This window comes from Cetorhinus maximus, chromosome 32, assembly GCF_964194155.1.
Source record: "Cetorhinus maximus chromosome 32, sCetMax3.hap1.1, whole genome shotgun sequence".
NCBI classification, from domain to species: domain Eukaryota; kingdom Metazoa; phylum Chordata; class Chondrichthyes; order Lamniformes; family Cetorhinidae; genus Cetorhinus; species Cetorhinus maximus.
The window spans coordinates 7356991-7384861 of record NC_135910.1 but is presented as its reverse complement, the minus strand read 5'-3'; the positions used below and the strand labels follow the sequence as shown (position 1 = coordinate 7384861).

The following is a 27871-nucleotide window of genomic DNA, read 5'->3' as shown; positions in this document are numbered from 1 at the left end:
CTGATCAAACTGAGCGTAATAACGTCCCCTCCCAGCCCCCAGGGCACCGGCCCGGGCGTCGGCGACAAGAGGGAGTTGCCAGCCTCCCGGGACGGCGGCCGGGGAGAACCTCAGCCGGCGAAGCCTTCGGACGCCCCGCCCGCGAAGCAGGCCCCCGCCGACGGTAAGCCCAGCGAGCGGGCTGCAGAGGAGCAGGCGCGGCTCCCGGAGGCCGCGGAGCCGGGAGCGGGGGGAGGCCCAAAGCGCCAGGGCCAGGGGGCGCCCGCCCGCCAGGCCGACAGGGGAAGCCCCCAGGCCAAGGCCGCCCCGGCCAGCTCCAAGCGGGCGCTCGGCCAAGAGGGGGATCCGGCACTCCCAGTTCCGGCCGGCCTTCTGAAAGCGCAGTCGTTCCTCAACAAGTGGGGCGCGCACGCGGAGAAGGAGCCGAGCTCAGCCGACAGGAGCCAGCCGCCGGTGGACCTGCCGCCGTTGCCGCCTGGTGCCAAGGCAGCGGCGCCGCACCAAAACAAGCACGGCGCCCTGGCGGACGTTTCCTACGCGGAGGCGCTGAAACAGGTGCCCATGCTGAGAATCTCCCAGGACGCCAAATGCCCGGCGAGCGAGGCCAAGGAAGCGGCGGAGGTGGCCGTGCCCGACCCGAACGGCGCCAAGGAGCTCGGCGATGTGGCGGTGACCCAAGATGGCGCCTCGGCAGCTTTGAAAAAGAAGCTGCCCTTCTACGAGCAGCTGATAGCCAGCCTGAAGAGCCAGACACAGAAGCAGAAGGGTGCCAAGCCGCAGAGGCAGACCCTCACCCAAGAGCAGTCGCAGCCCAAGCCGGCGAGAGGCGACTGCGCGCTGGAGGCGCCAACCGTTGCACGGGTTTCGCCCGGGCCTCTGCTCCTCCCCAGCTCTCAGGCCCAGCCTCCGGCCGGGCCCCCAAAGGCCCTGCCCCTCCTCTCCCCGGCTTCCTTCCAGTTCGAGGCCCCTGAGCCGTCGGCAAGGGCCAAGGCGGATCCCAAGTTTATGCAGTGGTTCCAGTCGCAGCAGCAACAACAGCCGCAGCAGCAGCAGCAGCAGCAGCAGCCGCCAATCTTTCAGTTTCAGAGCAAAGCGGGGCACAGGGCCAGCCCCCAGGAGCAGGCCGGAGCCAACCCCAGCGTCTCGCTCGGGCCCCTGTGTCAGACTGCACAGCAGCCCACCCCTGTGCGCGGGGCAGCGCCTCAGCTCAACACCTCCGTTCAACTCCAGCCGCAGTCCTGGCTGAACCAACAGATTGAAGCCCAGTGTAGACTTCAGCTGCATTCTCAAACCCAGCCTTGGTCTGTATCCATGGGTACACCTCCTTCCATGTATACCCAACCGCAGCTCAACACACAGTCCGTGCTGGGCAATCTGGCGTCGGACCAGCTTCCCATCTGGCCCCTACTTCAGAGCCAAACCCAGGCGCAGGCCAAGTTTAGCGCCGTGACTCATCTCCAATGCCAGCAATACCCCAAGCCGGCCGTCCAAACACCGCTTCACCTCCAGATATCATGCAACGTTCAACAACCGCTGGCGGTGGTGTCTCCACCTCCGTTACCCCCCGTCCAGGTGAAGTTGGAGTTGCCTCAGCAGCCCAAGCAAATTCAGGGCCAGAGTCAGGCCCCGAGCCAGGCCACCTCGAAGGCCCAGCACCAAGCGGAGTCCAAAGGCAGCTCCAAACCTGCAGCTCCAACCCCTGCCCCGCTCAAGGTGGCCCCCAAGCCTCAAAGGCAAGACCAGTTGCCGCCCAAAGCTTCGCTCCAAGCCTCAGCCAAGGCCAAAACGCAAGCCCAAGCCAAGGGGAGGAAGGCTCAGTCCTCTTTGCCCAGCCAGTCGCCATTGCAAAGGCAGGAACCAGTCCAAGTTCAGGCAGAGACAGAGCCGGCGGCCAAGGGGCAGTCACCAGTTCAGAGGCCGACGGGACGCTGGTCAGCGTTTCAGATCGACAAAACCTGCACGCGGAAGTGTCACTGCCGACACAGAGAGGAGAAGGGAACATCTCATCTGCCGAGGAACATAGCCAACTGGTGAGTCCACTAAGGCAGTCCCACCACCAAAGGTACTAGCATCAACTACACGTGTAGCCGAGCGAGGCTTCATTCAATCCCCTGAAACACCACAAACCACCAAAATGATTAACTTGAAATACATTTCTCCCCCTCCCCCCACCCCCGAACTAATATTGAGAGTTGCCAACTCTGGCTGGATGTATTCCTGGAGGTTTCGTCACATGACCTTTCACCTCCAACATCCCCACTGCACCCACCCCACCCTCCCCAACACCCCATTCTCCCGCCATCGGTCAATTCACACATCCATCCTCGCACACCAATTGGATAGCGAGCAGATCGCCACCGAATTGGATGATTCTTGGCCGCCAATTATTAAAAAAAAATCCATCCACCATATTTCTATAAGTAATGAACAACAAAAAAAAAAGTTTAATGACCCTGCGATGTTTTGCCTGGGTTTTTTTTTTGTTTGCAGCGGGGCCCTGGAGACGAATCTTTAATTTCTGGAGACTCCAGTGAAATCCTGGAGAGGGGTTGGCAACATCACAGTCGCTGGCTCTCCGTGTGTTTCATTTCAGTTGACGTGAAAAGGGGAGGTGGGAATTTTTTTTTCTCCAAGCAGCGAGTTGATCTGCAACGCCCTGCCTGAAAAGGCGGCGGAAGCAGATCCAATAATGACTTTCAAAAAAGGGAATCGAAATAAACGGGTGAGGGGGGAAAAGTTTGTAGGGCTGCGGGGGGGGAAAAAGTGCCGGGCTAATCGGATAGCTCCTTCAAAAGAGCCCGCACGGGCAAGATGGGCCAAATGGCCTCCTTCGGTCAGTCCGTGATTCCACACACACACACGAGGCTCAGCCGTCGTTTCCTTTCATCGGTTGGGGGGGGGGGGGGGGGGGGAAGAGGGGGAAATGGGCTTCGCTGTTGTCATGGCGACAGGACGAAGCTTTTTGATGCAATTCAGATCTTCGGGCCAGGCAAACCCAAAAACCTGTGTCTCTCAACCAATCAGATTCCAGCACCGGGAGCCTATCCGCTATTAGAAGCCGGGGACTTAACGGCCAATAACACAGGAATGAAAAGGGGGCCAGTCAGTCCCTCGACCCTGTTCCGACATTCAATTAAATGCTGGCTCATCTTAAGCCTCAATCCTATTTACCTGCCTTTGCTCGTGGAACCTTGGGAGTGTAGGTTTTTTAAACTGAAGCTGTACCCGTTGTCCGAATTATATCTGAGGTGATGCACACTAGGTACACTGAGTGCGGTGTCTCACAACTTCTCTCCTTTGATCTATAATGAGTGCCCTGTTGATAATGAGTGTCCTGACATTTGTGTTGCTGTATATTGAAGATATCTAGCACTGCAATCCTTTGGGGTGGTTTACACTGACGCCCAGGAGTTTTAGGTAGAGAATCCCTAACACACCTGTCTGAAAGGCATCGCTTAAAGCCTCACCCCTCCCCACCAAACACCCCCATGGCTGGGGAGTTATTTCAGGAGCACAAACAGGGTTTGAAGTATAGCGATGAGCTTTCAAGTGTGGTAAAGTGGGGGGAGCTTCAACATCAGAATGGCTCGTGTCTGTGCAGTCAATTCCGCAATGGGGTTTTTCCAAGTGCAGACTTCTGCTGACTCGCAGAACCTTGCCTGACTCCAGCACGATTGCCAACGTCAGGCAATGACCAAGGCAGCTCACCCACCCCTCAAATTCCCAATAATTAGTTTGACCACCAGCCATGCTGGCAGCTGACATCTCAGACCAATCTCGTCATTGCTTCCTCTTCTTGTCCCACCCAACCCCGCACACAGGACCAACTCCATGAAGGAGCCATTCTCCGAGACACCTTGGGTTCGCACAGCGGTGCTGGCAGGATCGTTGGTAGCCGGGACCAAGTTCTGCATGGACCACTTCAAGGCCAACAATGCTCTCAGCTGAACGTGAGCACTTGCTACGAAATGACAGAGAAGCCAGGGGGTGAAGCTCAAAAGAACAGCATCTACTTTTTAAACAGATTTCAGCATAAACTCTCTCAATATTGCATTCCCCATTACAAGTCAGCCTGAAGGACCAACCTCCTCCACACACGCTACAAATCCCAAACCAAGCCTGCAGGCTTCTAACTCTAATACTTAATGGATTGAATACCCTCATTTTCTTTTTTTACAGTTTAAATGGAATGCTCGTAAAGTTGTTAATTCATTACTAAATTCTTCCAGCTTAAGGGGAGTTGAACGAATAATAAATAAAGCAATTTGCAAATCAACCGTGTAATTTATAAAATCCTATTCCCAGCTCAATTTTTAGCAGTTAGCTAGCATTTAGTTGCCACTGCATTGAATCCATGATGCACAATGCAATATGCTCATAATAGCCATCAGTACACCTTGGACCTTCGACTGGACCTTGTGCAAACTATGAAAATGAGTTTGGATAATTCCATTAGAAAAATGCAGATCACCTTTGCTGGAATCAGTGGCGTGGGAGCTTGAATTTTTCTATCGGGGACCTGGGTTGGAGGGTGTTGCATGCAGCAGTCCCATACAACCGTAGAATGTGTAGGTTCACGGACTCCCAAGACACCTGTTCTTTTTGCAGTCTTGTGGAGTCCGTGGACCACGTTTATATAGGGTGTTATAGGCTGCACTCCCTTTTTAGTTATTTAAAATACCTTTTGTTGCTGTTTTGTTTGCACTTCAGTCCCACGCTCCTGATCTACGGACACCTGGTGCGGAAGGGGGTCGGGAAGGAGGAGGACCTCCTCGTGAACCTGCTCCTGGGCCTGGCCAGGTTGGCCATTAACAGGTCCAGGCAGCGGGCGATCGAGGGGGGAGTCCCGCCCGATTGTTTGTCCCTCTTCCGCGGCTACGTTCGCGGCCGGGTGTCCCTGGAGAGGGAGCACGCGGTGTTTGCCGGCACCATCGAGGCCTTCCGTGCCCGGTGGGCACCGCGGAGACTGGGGTGTTTTGTTGACCCCTTTAATCACATTTTGGTTTAATGTTTGTAAGTTTCCTTTAAACTTTGTCCTTGGTTTTACAGCTGACCTGAATTAGGGGCTGTGCTTGATTTATCCCTTGTTATTGTTAATTTAGTTAATTGTTTTAACTCTACAAGAGTTTGGACCTTCGACTGTCCTTATACAAGGGCTAAACTGCTTATTGAGGGCATTGAGTACAAGAGTAAGGAGGTCACGTTGAACTTGTTTAAGACACTAATTAGGCCTCATCTGGAGTAGTGTGTCCAGTTTTGGGTGCCATACTCGAAGGATGTGAAGGCATTGGAGAGAGTACAGAGGAGATTCATCAGTCTGATTCCAGGGATGAAGAACTGTGGCTTTGAGGATAGATTGGAGAGGTTGGGTCCGATTTCCTTGGAGAAAAGAAGGCTGAGGAGACTGGATAGAGGTATTCAAGGTCCTGAGGTGTATGGACAGGGTCAATAGTGAGAAACTGTTCCCACTCAAGAGAGCATCAAGAACTAGAGGGCACAGACTGAAAATAATTGGCAAAAGGAGTAAATGTGACGCGAGGAAACATTTTTTCACCCAGAGGGCGGTTGGAGCCTGGAAAGAACTTCCTGAAAGGGTGAAAGAGGCAGGTTCGATCGAGGTATTCAAAAGGGAATCGGACTGCTACCTGAAAAGAGAGAATGGGCAAGGTTACGGGGATAAGGCAGGGGAGTGGGACTAGGTGGGATGCTCTTTCAGAGAGCCAGTGCAGACTCAATAGGCCGAACAGCCTCATTCTGCACTGTAAAGATTCTGTGATTGAGCATAGCTTTGGAATACCCAATCAGCTCATTTGAAATAAAGTTCATCTTTAGGAAAATAAGGCGTGTGGATTTGAGAGCATGTGAAGGTGGAGGGGGGCTGGGGATGGAGATCTCTCCACATCTGTACCACTGAGCCTACAACTCGCAGGAAAAGCTGCAAGAGTAGAAAACTTTAGCAGAAATCCGATTGCAGATAAACGCACAGAAGAAAGCGAAGACTTGTTATGCATGCAGCAAACTCGTATCGTTAGGCAGGTCCAATGCTTATTTTCGAAGTGCACTCAGGCACTCTTATGTAGACAAACAACAGCCAATTTGTATCCAGCAAGATCCCACATATAGTGAGTGGAAGACCAGGTAATTTGGTGTTTTCAGGGATAATTGGCACTTCCTAAAATTTAGGCGGGGGGAATAAAACTAATTTTACTATCGAACCTTACAAAAAAAAAGAAAAAAATGGTCTTTAAAACAGAAACCAGAAGTTAGAGAGGGGGCAGTTTTTGGTGGATTGGGGCTGAATTAGGTTAACGGGGCAGTGGAAATAGTGACCAGGAAGCCATCAGATTGGCAGCTGGTTCACTCGCGTCCCTCGGAAGGAAACCTGCTGTACTCACCCAGTCTGGCCGACACGTGACTCCAGTCCCGCACCGGATGTGGTTGACCCTTAACAGCCCTCTGAAATGGCCTAGCAAAGACCCAGTGACAAAACCCCACCATCAGCGGGTCGAGGAAGGTGGCCAAGCCGCCACCTCCTCCGGGCAATAAGTTGCCAGCCGAGCCAGAGACACACCCACAACATGCACCATAAGGCTCTGCTGCTCCGGCGAAAGTACAAAAAAAAACCAAACGTCATCTCATTTCAAACAAGAATTTAATATATGGAACACACAGCAAATTACACCGCATTTTATGGCAGCAGTTTACTGATTTCATGGGGCTGCCGTCGGATTAAGTCAACTGAGAAACAAGAAGCGGTTTCAATAAAAGCTGTCAGCTTGCGGGGTGCTGAATCAACGGTCAGATAGTGGAAGTGGAATCGACGCGTTTCAGGTTGCTCGTGTTCTTAACTTTGATGACAATACGGAGAAGTGCTCAACAGTCAAACAGCATCAGCGAAATGAGGGAAAACTTTTTGACGCAGCGAGTGGGTTAAGGCCTGAGAGCGTGGTTCAATCGAAGCAATCAAAAGGGAATTTAGACTGTTATCTGAAAAAGGTGCAGTGCTACAGGGAGAAGGCGGGTAAATGGCACTAAACGAATTGCTCCTTTGGCGAGCTGGCGCAGACATGAGGGGCCGAATGGCTTTGTCCTGCGCTGTAACGATTCTGTGATCACGCACGTTAAGCCTCAGTCACCAAGAGAAAACAGCACATTGTTCAGTGTTCAGGTCCAATTACTGTAGCAGTCCCTCAATTAAGAGGATAGCCTTAAGCTGCACGGGGTTGGGGCCGGAATCAAAAGACAGCCTTTCTGCTTTTCCAGTATTCCCACTGACGTACTCCCAAACCACATCAGACAGCTTGTACAACCAGCGATCTCCCAGAGGGTAATATCAGGGTCCTTGGCTGTGGAGGAATCCAGGCTGCACCCTACACCCGCCCCCAAGTGTTGACACGATTCGCACGCATGTAATGGGTGGCCTTAAAACCCTGGGGAAATAGCCCCGAAGACAAGCAGAAAACCCATGTTTACACAGCTTCCCCCACAAACAGCCCAGCGACATCAAACTCGAGACCCGTTATACTTCTCACATCCATCCGCTCTGCAATCTCCCAGACCTACTCTACTCTACCAGGCCTCAAAATATTAACAACCGCGACAGCTACACTCCATCTCTCCCTCACAAAGCATGGCTCAGGGAGAAACAGAAGTTAACCCTCAGATTGAAGCAAATCCAAGTCTGGGAGGTGTGGAGGTGGGGAGGGGGGCAATGGGAGACAGCCATTTCTTCCTTGCGGGCCTGTTGTAGTGCCCTCAAGCGTGTACACACTTCACCCAGGATTGCCTCCGTGTCTTTGCACTTTGCCCTCTACTATATACTGAAGATAGCAGAGGTGATGGCATCGGGGCAATGTCACTGTACCAGTAATCCAGAGGCCCAAACTAATATTTTGGGGACGTGGGTTCAAATCCCATCACGGCAGCTGGAGGAATTTAAATTCAATTCGTAAATATTAATATTCAGCTAGTCTGAATAATGGTGACTGCGAAACTGCAAATTGTTGCGAAAACTCAACTAGTTCACTAATGCCCTTTAGGGAAGGAAATCTGCCGTCCTTACCCGGTCTGGCCTACATGTGACTCCAGGCCCACAGCAATGTGGTTGACTCTTACTTGCCCCCTGAAATGGCCCTAGCAAGCCACTCAGTTCAGGGCAATTAGGAATGGACAACAAATGCTGGCCTTGTCAGCAACACCCACATCCAATGAAAGAATAACAAAAGAAACAAGATTGGAAAAACAACTGGAATATTAACAGTTGGGGTGTATGAAAAACACCAGAGCTAATCCTTTGTCCCACATGTAACCAGGTCCTGATGAGGGCTCCTGCCCTGCAACTGAAAATGAACATTCCAACTGTCTCAGGTTAGTGTCACTGTTAGAAAGAAATGCATTTGAGTTCTCCAGTTGAACATAGAGAGAGGTGGCAAGACTGCCTATGTTCAATAGAGGAAAAGAAATTGGCAGCAGGTCAAGGGTATTTTTTTAAGGCTGGGCCATGTTCTACTCAAACTATGCAGAAATCCACACAGTAGAATTAGGTTATTCAGTCCAATTGGTCAATGTTTCGCCTCCTCCCATCACTTTCCACCCACTAACATATCATTTTATGGCTTCCTTCCTCATGTACTTGTCCAGCTTTTCCTTAGATACATTTATGCTACTCCATGAGGTAGCAAGTTCCACATTCTCACCACTCGCTGGGTAAAGGAATTTCATCTGACTGCCCTACTGGATTAATGGCCATTTTATATTTCCAACCCCTAGTTTTGGACTCTCCCTCAGGTGCAAACATCTTCTCTGTGTCTAACACTGCCATTCAAAGAGGAGACACTCAGGGCTCTACCCTGACTGGCTCAATCAGTAGCCCTCTGGTGTCTGGGCTGCAAGGCCCCAGGTTCAAGGCCCACTCCAGGAATTGTGCACCACGATAGCAATGCTCACACAGATTGAATTTTCTGGGCGTCACACTTTAGGAAGGATGCGAAGGTATTAGAGGGGGTGCAGAAAGGGTTCATGTAAATGGTTCCAGGGATGAGGAACTTCAGATATGGAGATAGATTGGAGAAGTTAGGACTGTTCCCCTTGGAGAAGAGAAGGTCGAGAGGGGATTTGATAGAGGTATTCAAAATCATGAGGGGTCTGGACAGAGTAGATAGGGATGAAAGGGATAGAAAACCGGGGGCACAGATTTAAGGTAATTGGCAAAAGAAGCAATGGTGGCATGAGGAAAACTCTTTTTCACGCAGCAAGTGGTTAGGATCTGGGATGCACTGACTGCGTAGTGGAGTCGGGTTCAATTGAGGCTTTCAAAGGGAATTGGATTATTATCTGAAAAGGAAGAATTTACATGGCTACAGGGAGGGAGCGGCAATAGGCAAATTGCATCCATGGAGACCCAGCACAGACATGACAGCCCGGATGGCTATCCACTGTGCTACAACCATTCCATTTCTAAACATTTCAGTACCGTGTGAAGGAAGAGGTGCTTTCCCCGAAATTTAGAAGTTCATAAGGCTGTTCCTTCTAAACCGGGAACAAATCAAAATGAAAAGACCGAGGAATTGTGCGATAATAGTTTGGGTTTAATTTTGAACATTAGGTGAGGCTCCTCAGATTACACAGATAAAACCCAGCACTGAAGGTCACCCACTTTACTGGGCCTGGCCAGAACAGAATGTGACCGAGTGTTTAAAATTAAAATACTGACGTTTATGCATTCAGGTCTCGGGGCGGTGGCGGGGGGGGGGTGCAAAAAGACCTGGGAGGAATCAAGAATTATTTTTGCACACTGGAAACCAAAGGTTAAAAAGGTTCAACACCATCAGGTCCCACTGGTAGATAGTGAAACATTGTGCGGAGAACGGAGGCTGCATGCAAGGACTCGGCAGCCCAGCTCGAGGTCGGTCCCCTCCCACGTTCTGTGCAATTCACCAACTTTTTCACAGCCAATCGATCCGTAGAAAGAATCCACAGTACCCGGCATTATCCTGGATCAGGTTGGCACAGATCCAACCACCCTCTCCTACATCGCAAACCAGACATCCCTCCCGCCCCAAACAGCTTTAAAAAAAAAATGTCCCACCAACCAGCTGCCCAATAACAGTCCTTTCTCTCGCTCCCTATATTAGACAATCATCTCCAGATGCCTGGCGTATTCAATGACTTGTTTGGCCAGTTCTGTGGATGGGATTGTGGCCTCCTCTGGCTTCTGCTGTTGACTGGTAAAGGAGTAATAGTTATCAGGACCTAGGAGCCAGCCACGCTGCAGGGGAGAAAGAGAGAGAGACACAAGGAGCCATAATGAATAAGAGCGCTTGCAAACAGTGTTATGCTACATTACACACAAACATACTACTGGCACTAGAGGAGACAGCGAGGCCTTGGACATATTGGGTCCCAATCCTTGTAGGATCTTAGAACATTACAGCATGGCAAAGGACAATTTCAGACCATATCCTTTAATATCCCAACTAGTCTAATCCCAACAGCAGCTTGTATTTATATAGTCCTTTTAACTTCCATTATGAAGTAAAATTGGACAGCTAATTAAATAAGGCAACATTAAGGCAGATAGCCTTAAAAAAGCTTAGTCAGAGGTCGGCTCTTAAAAGGAGGAAAAAGAGATAGAGTGGGGTGGAGAGGTTTAGGGAGGGAACTCCAGAACTTCAGGCCCAGGCAGGTTGAAGGCACAACCAGCAATGGTGGAGCGGCTAAAATTGGGGATGCGCAAGTGAGCAGAATTAGGGGTGTACAGATGTTAAGGAGGATTGTGGGGCTGGAAGATATGAGAGGTAGGGAAAGAGCAAGGCCATGCTGGGATTTGAAAATAAAGATGAGAATTTTAAAATCAAATTGGCTTGACCAGAAGCCAGTGTCCATCAGTGGGCAGAGGGAGGGGGCGGGGGGAGGAATGAGTGGTGCACGGTGAGTGCAAGTACATGGGCAGAAGAGATTTAACGAACTTGAGTTTACGAAGGGTAGAAAGTGAGACATTGGCCAGTAATGTGCTCAAACAGTCTAGTCTAAGGATAACAAAGGCATGGCCAAGACTTCCAGCAGGTGAGCTGAAGTAGGGGTAGATTCGGGTGATGTTACAGAGGTCGACGTCGGTGATCATGGTGATGGTATGGATGTGTAATCGAAAGCTCATTTCAGGGTCAAATATGGCACCAAAGTCGCAAACAATCTGGTTTAGCCTCAGACAGCTGCCAGGGAAGGGAACAGAGTGTGGGGCTAGGGAGTGCAGCTGGTAGTGGGGATCGAAGACAATGGCTTTGACCTTCCCAATAGATAGCTGAAGAAATTTCTGCTCATCCAGTTCTAGATGTTGGATCAGCAGCCTGCTAATTTAGCGTAAGTGGAGCCAAAGCAAGGAGGTGGTGAGATACGCTGACGCCACCCAGCTCTACACGTAAAAACTAACACTGTTTTTGGATTGTGTCCCCGAGGGGCAGCAAGTGGATGAGAAATAGGAGAGGGGCAAGGATAGATCCTTGGAGGCCACCAGAGGTAGTGCTGTGGGAGCAGGAAGAAAGCCGCTGCAAGCGCGACCCTAGCTATTAGATAGATAAGAACGGAACCAACAGGCGAGTGCAGCCCCACCCAACTGGACAACGGTGGAGATGCAGCGGAAGAGGATGCTCAAACATGTCAAGGCTACGGATAGGTTGAGAAGCTCGAGAAGGGATAGTTTACCTGCGTCACAGTCACACGGGACGCCATTTGTGACTGATGAGAGCAGTTTCGCTCCTGTGGCAGAGGTGAAAACCTGACTGGAGGGGTTCAAACATGGAGCTCCAGGAATGACGGGCAGGGGTTTGAGAGGTGACGACATGGTCAAGGGCTTTGGCGAGGAAAGGAGGGCGGTAGGTTGCAAGGACTGTGGGCGTCAAAAGTGTTTTTTTTTGAGGAGAGACATGACGACAGCAGAAGCAGCGGAGAGAGGGCCAGTGCCTGAAGAGAGGGTACTGTTAACATCAGCTAACAAGGGAAATGAAGTGGGTGTCAGCAGTTTCGTGGGAAGAGTCAAATGAACAGAAGGTCGGTCTCATGGGCAAGATCCCACCACCCTCTGCTTATTTCCCATACTCTTTAATATCCCGCTAAGTCCAATCCCACTCTTCTGCTCACACCCCACATCCTTTTAATATCCTACCTAATCTAATTCCACTATCCTGCTCACTTCCCATATACTCTAATATTCCTCACAGTCTAATCATACTAACCCCCCTCTCTCTCTCCCTGCTATTTAATGTCCCATCATTAAACAAAGCTGCTTCCCAGAGGGGGAACATTCCAGTTTCAGATCTACAATATTGTACCAACCCTTATCATCAAATCAGACTGCCCAATTTGAACACCTGTGCTACTCAGTGTAGTGTCCACATACTGGTCTCAGTTATATATAACAAATTGATAAAACCAATTGCAATAAATTGTTAATCCACATCCAGGAACTGTTCAATACACAGAGGCTTTATGAAATCTATTATGAAGTCCAATCCTATTCTCCACCTCACTTCCTGTAACCTTCGATATCCTACATCGTCTAATCCGTGTCTCTCCCTGTACCCTTTCACATACCACCTCGTCTAATCCCACACTCTTTTTTCTTGCCCCTACACTACCAGCCCTCCCATTTCCCATTTGACCATCTTTTAAATGGCCATAGTCACCATTCTGGCTGCACTCCACCACCTTTTGAATCGGTTTCAGGCTTTTTTCCCCCTAGACGTACGATCAGCAATAGGTTCAGTTCCAGTTTGAGAGCCAAATCAGAAGCAACTGATCTCTTTCACTGATATAAAAGTAAAATACTGCGGATGCTGGAAATCTGAAATAAAAACAGAAAATGCAAGAAAAACTCAGCAGGTCTGGCAGCATCTGTGGAGAGAGAAACAGATTTAACAATTCAAGTCCGTATTACTCAGTTCTGTTGAAGGGTCATGAGGACTCGAAACGTCAACTCTTTTCTTCTCCGCCGATGCTGCCAGACCTGCTGAGTTTTTCCAGGTAATTCTGTTTTTGTTCCGTATTACCCTTGTTCCGAGCTGAAAAGAGGTGCAAATCCCATCACATTTCTACCTCTCTTCAGCTCTGAAGCAGAGTCAAACGGACTCGAAATGTCACATTAACTGTTTCTCTCTCTCTCTCTCTCTCTCTCCCTCCACTGATGCTGCTAGACCTGATCTCTTTTACTGATTTGTTCAGGGACATACTCATCTTTTACGCATTAAAACACGTGTACTGTAAGCACTCAACGCTTGATTCAGTCAATAAGCATTGCATTCGTCATCCATAGCCTACCCTCCCCTCACTAATGCTCTGCGCCAGTCAATAATGAGAGTTAACTCCACAATGAGTACCAACCTTTTTCGCATACTCAGTCATCTTCTTGGGTGTGGTGAAAAACAGTGTCCTTGAAGCTTCACTGAATAATATATTTTCATAAGCCTTCTCGATGCAGCCAGCAATTTCATCCCTGAGGTAAAATTAAAGTTCATTATGACAGAAAGAGAAAAAAAAAAACATGGGCCAACTTAGGGGCTCAAAGCACTTTCCGAAAATTCTTCCCACATCACCTGAAGATGATCAAAGTCAAGGGGATCACAGGGAGGCCCATACCCCAGCTACCTTTTATGTGTCAGTCACAGTTAGGAATTTGTCCAGCTCCCTGTTTGCAGTGAATCACAACTTGTCCCAGAGGTCAACTGCCCTCTGAAAAGGAAAGCTTCCTGGCACTTAACCTAGTTCCAGACCTATGTAACTTATATACAGGTCAAACTCAGGTCCTGCTCACCAGCCCCACAGGGCTTGATCATATTAGAGAGCTGGGTGTGGGGCAAAGGATAATTGTTCTGAAGCTGCCTTTAGGTACAGATCATTTGAGTGTGCGGCTGCTACAAGCGATGCTACAGATATCATTTCGCAGTAAGTTGTAGTGAGGTGCCTTTATGAAGTAGCTTTAAACCATTAACCTTCAATCCAGCCACAAGCAACAAATAAAAAGATTGCCAACCTCAAAGCACAGGAGACCATTCAGTCCATCATGCCTGTGCTGGTTCTCAAGAGTAATCGTACTTAGTCCCATGTCCTGCTTTTTGTCTGTAATCCTGTAACTTCCTCAAATTCCTGTCCAACTCCTTTTTTAAAATCATTTGTGGAATCAGCTTCAATCATCTTGACAGTTCAAGCATTCCAGGTCCCGACAACTCCAAGTGGAAAGATTTCTCTTCATCTAACCTCTAGATCATTTACAATAACTTTAAATCTCTGACCTCTGGTTAATGACACATTCTATCTACTTTAATGGAAAAACAATCTTGAGAAACTTCTTTAGGGCACCTCGTGGCCCTCTCTGTTCCAAGGAGAATTCTCATAACCTTTTCAAACACCTCATGATGACTGAAGTCCCTTTATACCTGGTAACATTCTGGTAAACCTCCTCCGGACCCTTTCCAAGCCCCTTGCATCTTTCCTGAAGTGTGCTGTCTGGGATTGTCCACAATACTCCGGCTGAGACCTAACCACTGATTTATAAAGTTCGGGCATGATCGCTTTGCTTTTACTATTTCACGCCACTATTCACGAAACCACATGGTTCCTTCCTTCAACGACAAACCACCCGCCCCCCACAAGTAGCTGCAGCACAGCTCCATCACCAACCGCTACTCAACATCCCAAGTGCCTCCTTAAGCCAGGGCCAGGCCTTCCGATCTTTGGGTTTAACCCTAACGATCAGGATAAGACAAGACAGAGGGATTTTGTAAGAGGAGATTCCAATCTTGTCCGCTATAAGAGAGCTCACGTCGTTCAGGTTTCCTGGGTCACCGTTTCGTGTCGTGATGGTCTGGGATTCCCGTTTCTGTGCTGGCCAGTCCGTGATATTCCACTCTCACTAGAATGGGCAGACATCTACAGAATGGCCTGCGTGGCAGTGGACATCTGCTGCTTTTTTTATTCCCCAATTTTCCAAAGAAATCCAAAGTTTTTAAGCCTCTGGTTTAATTTTTTTTTTTAACCCCGAAAGAACTCTTACCAGTTTACTTAGGATACAGCACAGAAACAGGCCATTCGGGCCAAACAGAACGTTCTGATCTTTACGCTCCAATTGAACCTCCTCCCATCTTTCCTCATCTGAATCTACCATCGTAACCCTCTATCCCCTTCTCCCTCAAACGCTTGTCTAGCTTCTCCTATTAACTGTCGCAAATTCAGACAAAAAAAACCAAAACTCCGAAAATGCAGATCATCCATTCGGGGCTGATTATTTAAGAACACAAGATTTACCGTTAAGACAGGGGTTATACCGTTGTGGGTTGTCCGCGGTTTAAAAAAAAAGAAATAAATCTGGGACATGAGCTCTGCAAGGTTGGCATTTATTGCCCAGCCCCAGTGGGTGATGGCTCACTAGGCCACTTCAGAGGGCAGTTAAGAGTCAACCACTTTGGTGTGGAACTCAAGTCACATAGTCCTGACCAGGTTAAGGATGGAGGGATTTTCTTTATAATTCAACAGTTTTGTGATCATTGTTTTTTTTTTAAAAAACGGAATTCAAATTCTCAAACTGGTGGGAGCTGAGCTCCAAGCTCCCTGCATTATTAATCCAGTAACATTGCCACTGCAATCCCACGCCCTGTTGGTTGCACGGCCTCGGGTTTCAGTCCATTGGGATGCTCCGAACAAAGACGTTCCCCTCCTCCAGCCATCCGTGATGCAGACTGGAACTTACCTAATGGTATCGAGCAAGATGTCAATGAAGAAGGTGTAGCTCTCAGCAGGGATGTTTCCCTTTGCCAGGAACACCTTGTTGTAGCTCCCCTCCATCAGGTACTGAAACACAACATACAGGAATGTCAGAGACCACGTGAAAAAAAGTGGCAGCTTTCACTTTTTAAATTCCACCCATCTTTTCACTGCGGGGGAGTGGGGCCGACTGGAATGCTCCACCAGGAATCAGCGTGGGCTCGGTGGGCCGAATGGCCCCCTTCTGTGCTGTAAACGACTCTTAAAACTCAAATACAGCCACTTGAAAGCCTTAACCCTATTGGTGCACAGACATGTCCGGAAGTTTCAACAGAACTGAACAGGTCAGGGGCTTCTAAGCTGTGTTCTGGAGGCCGTAAGCAACGGTGCAGTAAAAAGACCTGCATTTGTATAGCATCCTTGAGAACAGTGGCTCCAAATCTTTCCATTGGTGGGTCACTTAGGCTGGACAAAAGAACTGGAGGACCACCTACTGGTCCGACCCCATCTGCTTTCACTTGCCACCCACTGCAAAAAACTCATCAGAATTAATGGGAAAATATAAACATTTTGCTGCTTTTTCACTGCTAAGTGTAATAAATTTATGTGCATTAATTTTATTACATACAAGTAAATTACTAATTAATGTCCAATACAAAATTATGGACACTCATGTTATAAATATTAATAGCCTCTTGGACCACCAGTGTTCCACAGGACACAGAGAACCAACCAAGCATTGCTTCTGGACACCCTAATGTGTTTTACAGCCAATGAGGTATTTCTGAAGTGTCGATGTCATTGTGAGGTGGCAAACATGGCAGCCCAATTTGCACAGCAAGATCCCACAAAGAGCAATGTGATAACGACCAGATAATCTATTTTAGTGACGCGGGTTTGGGGGAAAACATCGGCCAGGACACTCGGGGGCGGGGGCGGGGGGGGCGGGGGGAGACGGACTCCTCTGCTCTTCTTTAAATAAGGCCTGGGGATCTTTGACATCCACCCGAGGGGCAGATGGGACCTCAGTTTAAGATCTTGTCTGAAAGACAAGAATCGGAGTGTAGCACACCAGCAGTATTACACTGGAGTGTCAGCCTGGATTTTGTGCTCAAGTCTTTGGAATAGGAATTGACTTCCGGCTTGGGGGCGAATGTGCCACCCGCTGGGAATGGCTGACACATTCTAGCCAGTGAAGGTCCAGCAACTCAGCCCTTAGGAGATGAACTGAGTGTTTAAGTCATTTCAACGAATGCACACTCTGTTTACTTCTCCAAGCCTCGCCCTTCCTCTGCCGCCCCACTCAGGTCCCTACCCGTGGCCTGGATATGTGTACCTGCTCGAGTGAGACTGGGTGCTTGATGTAGACATTTGTCTGTATATCTCTGGCGGGCAGTCGCTCCAGCTCAGTGTGGAACTCAGCCACACGATTCTGAGACAGGAGAAAGAGCAGATTCAGTCCGAGAAGCTGGTGTTTGTAGGCAGACTCGGGCAATTCATCCCTGCAAAGGCAAAAAGAGAGGCATCAAATCCACAGACAAATATGCAGGTAGTCTCAAAGAAAGCAGCACTCACTATGGGGCATGGTAGTACAGTGGTTGTTACTGGACTAGCAATCCAGAGACCACAACTAATTTCAAAACCAACCTTCCAAACCCACGATGTCTACCACCTAGAAGGACAAGGGCAGATGCAGCATGGGAACACCACCACCTGCAAGTTCCCCTCCAAGTCACTCACCACCCTGACTTGGAAATATATCGGCCGTTCCTTCACTGTCGCTGGGTCAAAATCCTGGAACTCCCTCCCTAACAGCACTGTGGGTGTACCTACACCACAGGGACTGCAGCGGTTCAAGAAGGCAGCTGACCACCACCTTCTCAAGGGGCAATTAGGGATGGGAAATAAATGCTGGCCCAGCCAGCAATGCCCAAATCCTGTGAAAGGATTTTTAAAAAAGTAATGATCTTTAAACCTAAGTTCAAATACCCACCAAGGTGACTTGGCAATATAAACTCAATTAATTAAATTTAAATAAAACTGAATTAAAAAGCTGGCATCAGTAATTGTGCCCATTACATTCCTGGATTGTCATAAAAACCCAACTGTTATTAAGAAGCTTTATAAAACACTAATTCTGGAGTACTGTGTCCAATTCCGGGCACCGCACTTTACCAAGAATATGAAGGCTTCAGAGAGGGTAAATCTTCCCTCACAAGAACGGTTCCAGGGATGAGGGACTTCAGTTTATGAGGGTAGACTGGAGAAGCTGGGATTGTTTCCTTAGAAAGAGAAGGTTGAGAGGAGATTTGATAGAGGTGTTTAAAATCATGGAGGATTGAGGTAGAAGATAAAGAGAAACAGTTCCCACTAGAATCAGAGGACGCCGACTTAAAGCGATTGACAAAAGAACCAAAGGCTACGTGATGAAAAACGTTTTTATGCAGCAAGTGGTTGTGATCTCCAATACACTGCCTGTCTGGATGGTGAAGGCAGATTCAACCATTGCTTTCAGAAGGCAACTGGATAAGAACCTGAAATGATCAAACAACTTGGCATGGCTGCCAGGAAAGAGCAGGGGAATGGGACCAGCTAAATTGAGCCCTTGACTGCTCTCTGCAAGGCCAATGGGCCGAATGGCCTCCTCCTGTGCTGCAAACAATTCTTATGATTCCCTGGTTCTCGGATGTCCTTTCGGGTGAGAAATCTGCTGCCCTTATCGAGTCTGGTCTATGTATGACTGGAGGCGCACAGCAATGTGACTCTTAATACCCTCGGAAACAACTTCACAAGCCACTCAATTGCATTCAAGGCAGCAGCTCATCACCACTTTCACATGGGGGCAATAAATACCAGCCTTGCCAGTGATGCCCAGGTCCCAAGAATAAAAATAACCTATGTAATGGACAACCTTGCAGCACTGACCTGCCCCCTTCAACCCCATCTATTCATCTTCTGCAGTCTTCATAATTCATAGAATGACAGTAGCACCACCCATGCTCCCCACTCCTCCTCCCTCCCCCAAACCCCTTACGCTAATTTTTTACCAAATAGCATAACCCCAGCTAACATCTTGCTTGAGAGCTACAATACCTGGACACATTTCACAACACCTCAGATATTGAAGCAGTCCCTGTCCCTATGCAGCAAAACCAGGGCAACTTTCCGGCCTGGGTTGCTAAGTGCCAAGTAACATTCGCACCACACAAGTGGCGTGCAATGACTATCTCCAATAAGAGAGATTCTAACCATCGCCCCATGTCGTTCAATGGCATTACCATCATTGAATCCCCCACTAACATCATCCTGGGGGGGGTTACCATTGACCAGAAACTGAACTGGACTAGCCATATAAATACTGTGGCTACAAGAGCAGGTCAAATGCTGGGAATTCTGCGATAAATAACTCACCTCCTGACTCCCCCAAAGCCTGTCCACCATCTACAAGGCACAAGTCAGGAGTGTGATGGAATACTCTCCACTTGCCTGGATGAGTGCAGTTCCAACAACAATCGAGAACCTCAACATCATCAAGGACAAAGCAGCCCACTTGACTGGCACCATATCTCCATCTTAAACATTCACTCCTCCGCCACCAATGCACAGTGGCAGCAGTGTACACCATCAAGATGCACTGCAGCAACTCACCAAGGCTCCTCCGACAGCACCTTCTAAACCCATGACCTCTATCACCTTAATGGCCAAGGGCAGCAGATAGATGGGAACACCACCACCTGCAAGTTCCCCTCCAAGCCACGCACCATCCTGACTGGGAAATATATCGCTGCTCCTGGGTCAAAATCCTGGAACTCTCTTCCAAACAGCACTGTAGATGTATCTACACCACAGGGGCTGCAGCGGTTTAAGAAGGCAGCTCACCACCACCTTCTCAAAGGGCAATTCGGGATGGGTAATAAATGCTGGCCTAGCCAGTGATGCCCACATCTCACGAAAGAATAGAAAAACTGTACCACAAGATGATGCAGACGAGTCTGCGGTTCTCCATTACCTCATGATTGAAGACATTGTGGATGGAAGGGGAAGAAGGCAGGAACACGAGTGAAAGAAGAGAGATTTGGTGGTTAGATCATTCTGAGAGAGCTGGGATAACTCTTTCCCCGAATAGGATATTTTTTGAAGGACATAGAATGAGGTTCAGAAACTGGTCTATTCCACCATTTAAATGTCTCACCAGCCTCCTCCCGGTCTGCTTCATCAAGCCCCTTTTAACGTGCAGCGACAAGAGAGAGGACAGTGCTGATTACCAACTCAGTCGTCAACACCCATCTATTCAGGCTTCCAGGCACAAGGAGAACGGTCTGTCAGGAAGAGCAAGCCATACATTTCCCCAGCTGGTACTGAGCACCGCTGGCTTCCAGCCTCTCGAGGCTCCAGCGTTCATAAAACTGATCGGATCTAGCTCAAAGGCGGCAACGCCCTCATTGTCGAATAGCTTGCTGCCAGCTCTCCCTCTAGGCTTGAGCAGCAATGGCCGTTTGGTTTACGTATCAAAGGACAGGTGATAGCCTTGGGAACTTGCACCCAGCATACGGCAGGAGCTCTCACAGAACGGGACAAAGAGAAAGGAGTTGGAGGGATAATGTTTTTTCACTATTCATACGTTAACACGTGTAGGCCTTTCAATTAGACTCTGGCTACTCTGCCCATTTACCTGCCTCGGTTCTATAACCCTTAGCTCTCAATCTTGAAATTTTCAATTGACGCCCAACCTCACTAGCTTTTTGAAGGGGGGAGAGCGCTCCAGGTTTTCACTAACCTTTGCGTGAAGAAGCACTCCCCCAACATCAGTCCGGAATGGACCAACTCTAAATAAGGTCATCCCTCATTGCTCTCCTCCACCAGAGGAAATAGTTTCTCTCTGTCTACCTTAATCACACGTTTCATCAACATAAACAGCTCGATTAGATCACTGCCAATCTTCTACACAAGGGAATCCAAGCCCAGTCTGTGCAACCCATGTCCATAACTTAACCCATTCAGTCCCGGTTTCGTTCAACACACCACTTACTTGTAGTCAAAGTAATAGCACTTGAGCTGTGCCATGTAGCGTTCAAACGAAGGGATATCCTTCTTCAGGATACTCCATTGTGCTCCAATTTCCAAGACATCCCCTTCAAAACAAAAAAGGCACACAGGCAAAAAAAACTTTATTTCGCAAAGAGAGCCACTGACGAACAGAGAAATGGGATACCGGGATCACATTTAAAAAAAAAAACGGAAACTTAACAGGGCACTTTGCATTTGTACAGTCCGCTGATAGTAATAGAACATCTCAAGATGCCTCATGCAGAAGGGGGGGGCAGAGGTTGGCTGGATTGAAAAGCTTTCAGGAGAATTTTTAAAAAGAGGGAGGGGGCTGAAAATTAAAAAGCCAAGAATCCAAGGAAGTTGTAGGTTATGAAGGGAGTGCAATGAAGGTTCACCAGACTGATTCCTGGGGTGGGACTGTTCTATGGAGGAGAGATTGAGGAGACTGAGTCTACATTCTCTCGAGTTTCGATGAATGAGAGGTGATCACATTGAAGCATACAAAATTCTTACAGGGCTCGACAGGGTAGATGCAGGAAGGATGTTTCCCTGGCTGAAGGGGGGTTGGGGTGGGTGGGGTGTCTAGAACCAGGGGACACAGTCTCAGAATAAGGGGCAGGTCATTTATGATGGAGATGAGGAGGAATTTCTTCACAGGGGGTGGTGGATCTTTGGAATTCTTTACCTCAAGAGGGCTGTGGAAGCTCAATCATTGAGCATGTTCAAGACAGAAATCAATAGATTTCTGGATATTAACGATAACAAGGGACATGGGGACAGTGCGGGAATATGACTTTGAGGTTGAAGATCAGCCACGATCTAGTTGAATGGTGGAGCAGGCTCAAGGGGCCGAATGGCCTACTCCTGCTCCTATTATGGTGGTGCGAGGGAATGCCTGGGCGCAGATGGGGCATTACGGTGCCAGAGTACCAATTCACATCCGTACGCCCCATTAGGGAAAAACAAAATCTGCTTTAAACATCCGTAATAACAGGAGCTTAAATACGAAAGCAAATTACTACAGATGCTGGAGATCTGAACAACAAGCTTTCATGTTGGCTCACCCACATGTAACGGCAAGCTGAGAAACAATATAGAGGAAGACGACAACATTCACTGTCAGATAAGGATAGCTGGTAACCATAGCCAAATCTGGTGTTGCTATGGAATCAGCAGAACAGAACAGAACAGTCTTGAGATAAGCCATCATTAGCTGTAGCAAGTGACATGCAAGAAGTAACCCTATTAACACTGCGCAATGTGCAATATGAAAAGAAACGTGGATACAAAGAATATAAGAACTAATGCAATATCTAATTCTATCACTGCAGTGGGTTAGGACAAAACGGGTTCTAGTCTAATGGGAAGATGGCGTCTAAAGATTCAACAGACTTTGAGTGGCTGTTGGTTTAACTAACCATGCATTTAAGGCTCTAAGATAGTTCTAGTCGTGAATCTTATTTAATCTGTGTGGTAGTGGTTAGGAGGTCTTGTGGCACAGTGAGAAGCTTCTGTATTTCATGGCCACAGGAGGTGCGTTCATAACCTGGCCAAACAGGTTGATTATCAGCCTGTAAATCCTTCCAATATGCCTGACGGCAGGTGGTAAAAGCGGGAGTGTTTCCTGGTCAGCCAGAATGCTGAAGGGAAAAGCAACCCACTGCGGTACTTTGCCAAGCATAATCATGGACCAATCCAACGGAAGTCCATGGTCACCAACAGCCTCTTAGGGCTTGGTAGCCGAAGGTGGTGGTGGTTAAATAAAATAACCTTGTGAGACAGTGTTTCTGTTGGTGCAGATTCAAGTCCACAAGCCCCACTCTAACAGCCAAAGCGGGAGACGTGAAAGTCAGAAATAATTCCAACACCCATACACTTACGAACCATGAAGCACCACAAACACATCTGGCTACGAAGCCACAGGCGCTCGAAAGACAAACTGGGTGAGGCCGCATTTGGAACAGTCGGCAACTCTGGGCATCTTATTGGTTGAAAGGACATTGGTGACAACCTGCCAGCATTCTCCAAAGCAAAGGCTGGTCACAGCATTTAAAACTTAGCTACAGCAAAAAGACTGGACTTTATTTTTGGAGGAAACAACGAGAGATGATGCCGTCCAAGAAAAGAAAGCCGACAGGATTCTCGGTTTTGTAAACAGGAGCTCAGGACACAAAAGCCAGGAAGTTACCCCGAACCTTCACAACACACTGGCTAGGTCTCAGCTGGAATATTGCGTTTTCAATTCTGGGCACCGCACCTTAGAAAGGATGTCGACACTACCATAGTTAAAACAGCTGCACAAGGCAAGCTGGCAAGGGCTCCCCAAACAAAAACACAGGAAAGCGATTCACTTCACAGGACAAAAGATATTTTCTACTCAAGTCATCAGCTGAAGGGAAGATGCCCATCTCGCGTCAGATCAAACTTCGCACTAAATAAAACTACCATCTCCCGAAATTTAGCTCTGTAGGGATTAAATTGCCGTCGCTGATGATACTCACGGGCTAGAATGAGCTGTCGCTTGGTCAGCTTCGAGCCTGAAGTGGGCAGAAAGTTCAGTTCCAGCAGAGCCACCTGACATTGGAGAGAACAGCGTCAATTGATGGAACAGAGGTGCGAGCTGGATATATTTTGATATATATATTCAGGACCAGGGCCTGGGCATCGTTTCAAAGCTTGCTGATGCCACAAAACTGGGAAAGGTAGTAAACGACGAGGTGGTGAGTAGGGCAGATTGGTGAAATGGCAGGGGGCGGAAAGGGGAAGTTGCACCTGGGGGAGCGGATGGGGAATGGGGAGTAGGGAAAGGAGGGGGTGGAAAACCGGCAGGGAGGGGAGGGGTGTTATGGTCCCAGTGTGTCTCTGTCTTTTCCCCATCTTGAGCTTCTCTTGGGGGACAGGAGGTTTCAAGTCCATGTACCCCTCCTCTCTATCTCTCCCTACCCCCACCAATTCACCACCTTGAGTTTTCCCAGGGGGGGTGATAAGGGGTGTTATCACCCTTTTCTGTCATCTCTCTCCCTCCTTCTTTTGTCCACTTCAGAGTTTCCCCAGAGGAGGAGGGGTGTTGAAGTGTTAGGGTGTCTCCCCCCCACCCAAGTCTCTCCTCTGGTAGGTGTGGGAGAGGGTGTCACCTTGAGCTTGGGGTGTTAAAGAGGGAGTTTGGGGGGGGGGGGGGGTTTACAGTGCCAACCCCTCTCTTAGCTTGTCCAGTAAAGGGTGGGGGGATGGATTGTTAGGGTGAGTGGGGGGGTGTCTGAGACAGCATTGGGGGGGGGGTATCAGTCTCTCTCCCATCTTCAGCTTCCCCAGTAGAGGGAGAGGGTAGAGGTCGGTGGGGTGGGGGCATGAGGGTTTGGGGGCGGGGAGGGGGTTGTTTAGGGGATACAAGGGTTTTGGGAGGGGGGGTTGGTTAAGGGGAAAGAGGTTTTGGGGGTTCATTAGGAGGTATGAAGGCTTTTTTGGGGGGGGGGGGGGGGAAGGTTGGGATTTTTGGGAGGGTAAAGAGGGGGCATCTTCCTCAGCAGAGGGAGGGGAGGGGGGTATCCAGGAGGGGGAGGGGGGTATCCGGGAGGGGGAGGGGGGTATCCGGGAGGGGGAGGGGGGTATCCAGGAGGGGGAGGGGGGTATCCAGGAGGGGGAGGGGGGTATCCAGGAGGGGGAGGGATCCAGGGGTATCCGGGAGGGGGGTATGCGGGAGAGGGGGCAGGGAGGGGGGGAGGGGAGGGAGGGGGGGAGGGGAGGGAGGGGGGGAGGGGAGGGGGAGGTATCGGGGAGGGGGGTATCCAGGGTGGGGGGAGGGGAGGGGGAGGTATCGGGGAGGGGGGTATCCAGGGTGGGGGGAGGGGTGGTATCCGGGGGGCCGGGGGTATCGGTCTCTCTCCCACCTTCAGCTTGCCCAGCAGCTCCTCACATTTGCGGAGATTGGGGTTCTTGCGGCTCCACTCGCTCCGCAGTTGCTCCAACATCCCGACCGCCTGCTCCAGGGACCCGGCCATGGTGACTCCGCACTCACTGTACGGCAATCACCCGGGCAACCGCCCGCTTCACGACACCGGCCCCCTCCCGCCCTTACCGGAACTGACGGAGCCGCAGCGGCCGCCATCTTGGGAAGGGCAGCAGCTCTTAAAGGGGCCGCGCCCCAAAAAGTGAGGGAGAGTGTGAGAGGAGGTGAGGAATGGTCTAAACCCCCCCCCCCCCCTCACCCCCAACCCAGGAGAACTATCATTCCCCCCAAATCACAGAGATATTAAAAACTATTTTAAAACTTTCCACACTTCTTGACGAATGATTAAAAAATATAACATGGAGTTGGGCTGCTCGACTGGGTGAGGCAGCTGGAGACGCGAGAAGATCTCCAAGGGATACCCCCCAACCAACGAGGTCAGCAACTCAAGTCAGATCCCTTAATTTACAGCGGCAACCACACTTCAAAGGGGATCCGCCGTCGGGGGGGTTGGTTTGGGTGTTGGGTTTTGGGGGGATTGGGTGTTGAGGTTTGGGGGGATTGGGTGTTGAGGTTGGGGGGGATTGGGGGTTGGGATGGGTTTTGGTGTTGGGGTGGTTTGGGTGTTGGGTTTTGGGGGTGTTGGGTTTTGGGGTTGGGGGGGTTTTGAGGGGGGCGGGGTTGGGGTAGGGGTTGGGTTGGGGTAGGGGTTGGGTTTTGGGGCGGTTGGGGTTGGGTTTTGGGGTGGGGATTGGGTCGGGTTTTGGGGGGGCTGGGGTGGGTGTTGGGTTGGGGGTTGGGTTTTGGGGGGATTGGTTGTTGGGGTCGGGGTGGGTTTTGGGGTCGGGGTGGTTTGGGTGTTGGGTTTTGGGGGTTTGGGTTTTGGGGGGGTTGGGTATTGGGGTTGGTTTTGAGGGGGGAGGGTTGGGTTTGGGTTGGGGTAGGGGTTGGGTATGGGGGAGTTGTGTTGGGGTTAAGGTAGTTGGGGGTTGGGGTTGGTGTGGGTTTTGGGGGAGTTGAGTTTTGGGGGGTTGGGTTTTGGGGTGGGGGTTGGGGGTGGGTTTTGGGGTGGGGGTTGGGGGTGGGTTTTGGGGTGGGTGTTGGGTTGGGTTGGGGGATGGGTTGGGTTTTGGGGGGGTTGGGTGTTGGGGTAGGAGTTGGTTTTTGGTTGGGTTTTGGGGGGTAGGGGGTTGGGGGTGGGTGTTGGGTGGTTGGGTTTTGGGGGGATTGGGGTTGGGTTGGGTTTTGGGGGGGCTGAGGTGGGTGTTGGGTTGGGGGTTGGGTTTTGGGGGGGATTGGGTGTTGGGGTTGGGGTGGGTTTTGGGGTCGGGGTGGTTTGGGTGTTGGGTTTTGGGGTGGTTTGGGTGTTGGGTTTTGGGGGGGTTGGGTATTGGGTTGGGGTGGGTTTTGAGGGGGGAGGGGTGGGTTTGGGTTGGGGTAAGGGTTGAGTATGGGGGGGTTGTGTTGGGGTTAAGGTAGTGGGGGGTTGGGGTTGGTGTGGGTTTTGGGGGAGTTGAGTTTTGGGGGGTTGGGTTTTGGGGTGGGTGTTGGGTTGGGTTGGGGGTTGGGTTTTGGGGGGTTAGGTTTTGGGGTGGGGGTTGGGGGTGGGTGTTGGTTTTTTGGGGGGAGATCAGTTGCTCGCGGAATAATGTAGGATTTACGTGCCACAGAGAAGGCCATTCAGCCCAGCCGGTCTATGCTAGCCCCTCATGCTCCACTCCAGCCTCCCTCGCTCCCTGGTCTAAATCTATCACCATCGCCCTCTCGCCCCCTTCACACCTTCCCCTTGGTCTCGGCGCCGGGGAGGGGCGGGAGCGGGAGGGGGAGGGGCGGGAGCGGGAGGGGGAGGGAGCGGGAGGGGGAGGGGGCGGGAGCGGGAGGGTGACGGTGACGCGTTGGGGGCGGGTGACTCGATGAAGACGGGTGGGGCTTTAGGACCCGGGAGGAACATTTCAGTCATGTCCGAGGCCCGGGTGAAAGTTGGTGCCTGAAGCCAGCGGCAATTCCCCATCCCGGGGCTGGACTGTGCGGGGCGGGGCCGCTTCCTGGGCGCCCATCGGATTGACAGGGCGGAGGAGGTGGATTGAGGGAGGATGGAAGGGGATGTGGTGCTGACGGTCCGAGCCCTGGGGTGAGTACACGGGGCGGGGGGGGGGGGATTGATCCCGGCCCCATGGAGACCGCGGGATAACAGCCCCGGCCCCGCCCGGCGGGCCCAGGTTTACTGAGGGGCCGGGTCAGTGTGGGTTAAATATTGGGCCGGACACCGGGTTTCTCCATTTCTCCGCTTCACAATTACCGACACGGGATTTATCAACTACCCCTGGGGGGGGGGGCAATGGGGGGTGGGGAGGGTGGTCCAATGAGGGGTGGGGGGGGGTCGTCCAATGGGGGGGGAGGGAGGGGTGGGGGGGGGTGGGGGGGGTCGTCCAATGGGGGGGGGAGGGAGGGGTGGGGGGGGAGGGAGGGGTGGGGGGGGAGGGAGGGGTGGGGGGGGTCGTCCAATGGGGGGGGGAGGGAGGGGTGGGGGGGGGAGGGAGGGGTGGGGGGGGAGGGAGGGGTGGGGGGGGTCGTCCAATGGGGGGGGCCGGGGTGGGGGGGGGTCGTCCAATTGGGGGGTGGGGGGGTAATTCTGTTATTGCTCAAATGGTCCGTGTTGCTGCTCCTGATGTGGTCGAGTTTTCTAATTTTACTGGCGCTCCCCTGACTTGAGGGGCTGAATGGCCTCCTCCTGTTCTAATACAATTACAGCTGTGGATTAAGACATAAGACCATAAGACATAGGAGCAGAAATTAGGCCATTCGGCCCATCGAGTTTGCTCCCGCCTTCTCCCTGTAACCTTTGATCCCCTTACCAATCAAGAACCTATCTATCTCCGTCTTCTGACCTTCTGGGCAGTGCCTGGAGTGACTGTATAACACATCTGTGCTCGCTAACCTACACTGGATCCCTGTACAGCAATGTTTCAGTTTTAAAATTCTCATTCTTTTCAAAACCCTCCATGGCTTCACCCCTCATCGTCTCTGTAATCTCCTCATGGCTTCACCCCTCATCGTCTCTGTAATCTCCTCATGGCTTCACCCCTCATCGTCTCTGTAATCTCCTCATGGCTTCACCCCTCATCG

General features: G+C 50.5%; 1 protein-coding gene across 1 annotated transcript; it reads right to left on the bottom strand.

Annotated features, from left to right (window-relative positions):
* Nucleotides 1-9566: 9566 nt before the first annotated feature.
* On the bottom strand, nt 9567-24841 carry psmd8 (proteasome 26S subunit, non-ATPase 8). Its single transcript, XM_078533332.1, has 7 exons — nt 24687-24841; nt 23301-23373; nt 20780-20882; nt 17087-17252; nt 15737-15837; nt 13375-13486; nt 9567-10267 (listed from the first exon to the last, which is right to left on the bottom strand). Exons 1-7 carry the CDS (start codon nt 24795-24797, stop codon nt 10130-10132), a joined length of 804 nt encoding a protein of 267 aa, XP_078389458.1. The 5' UTR covers nt 24798-24841; the 3' UTR covers nt 9567-10129.
* Between the last annotated feature and the right edge of the window lie 3030 nt (nt 24842-27871).

Coding starts and splice junctions, on each gene's coding strand:
- psmd8 (XM_078533332.1), bottom strand. CDS start 24,797: ATGGCCGGGTCCCTGGAGCAGGCGGTCGGGATGTTGGAGCAACTGCGG. Junction 23,374..24,686: donor AGCTGCTGGGCAAGCTGAAG/GTGGGAGAGAGA, acceptor CTCCAATGTCAG/GTGGCTCTGCTGGAACTGAA. Junction 15,838..17,086: donor ACCCAGTCTCACTCGAGCAG/GTACACATATCC, acceptor GTTGTGTTTCAG/TACCTGATGGAGGGGAGCTA.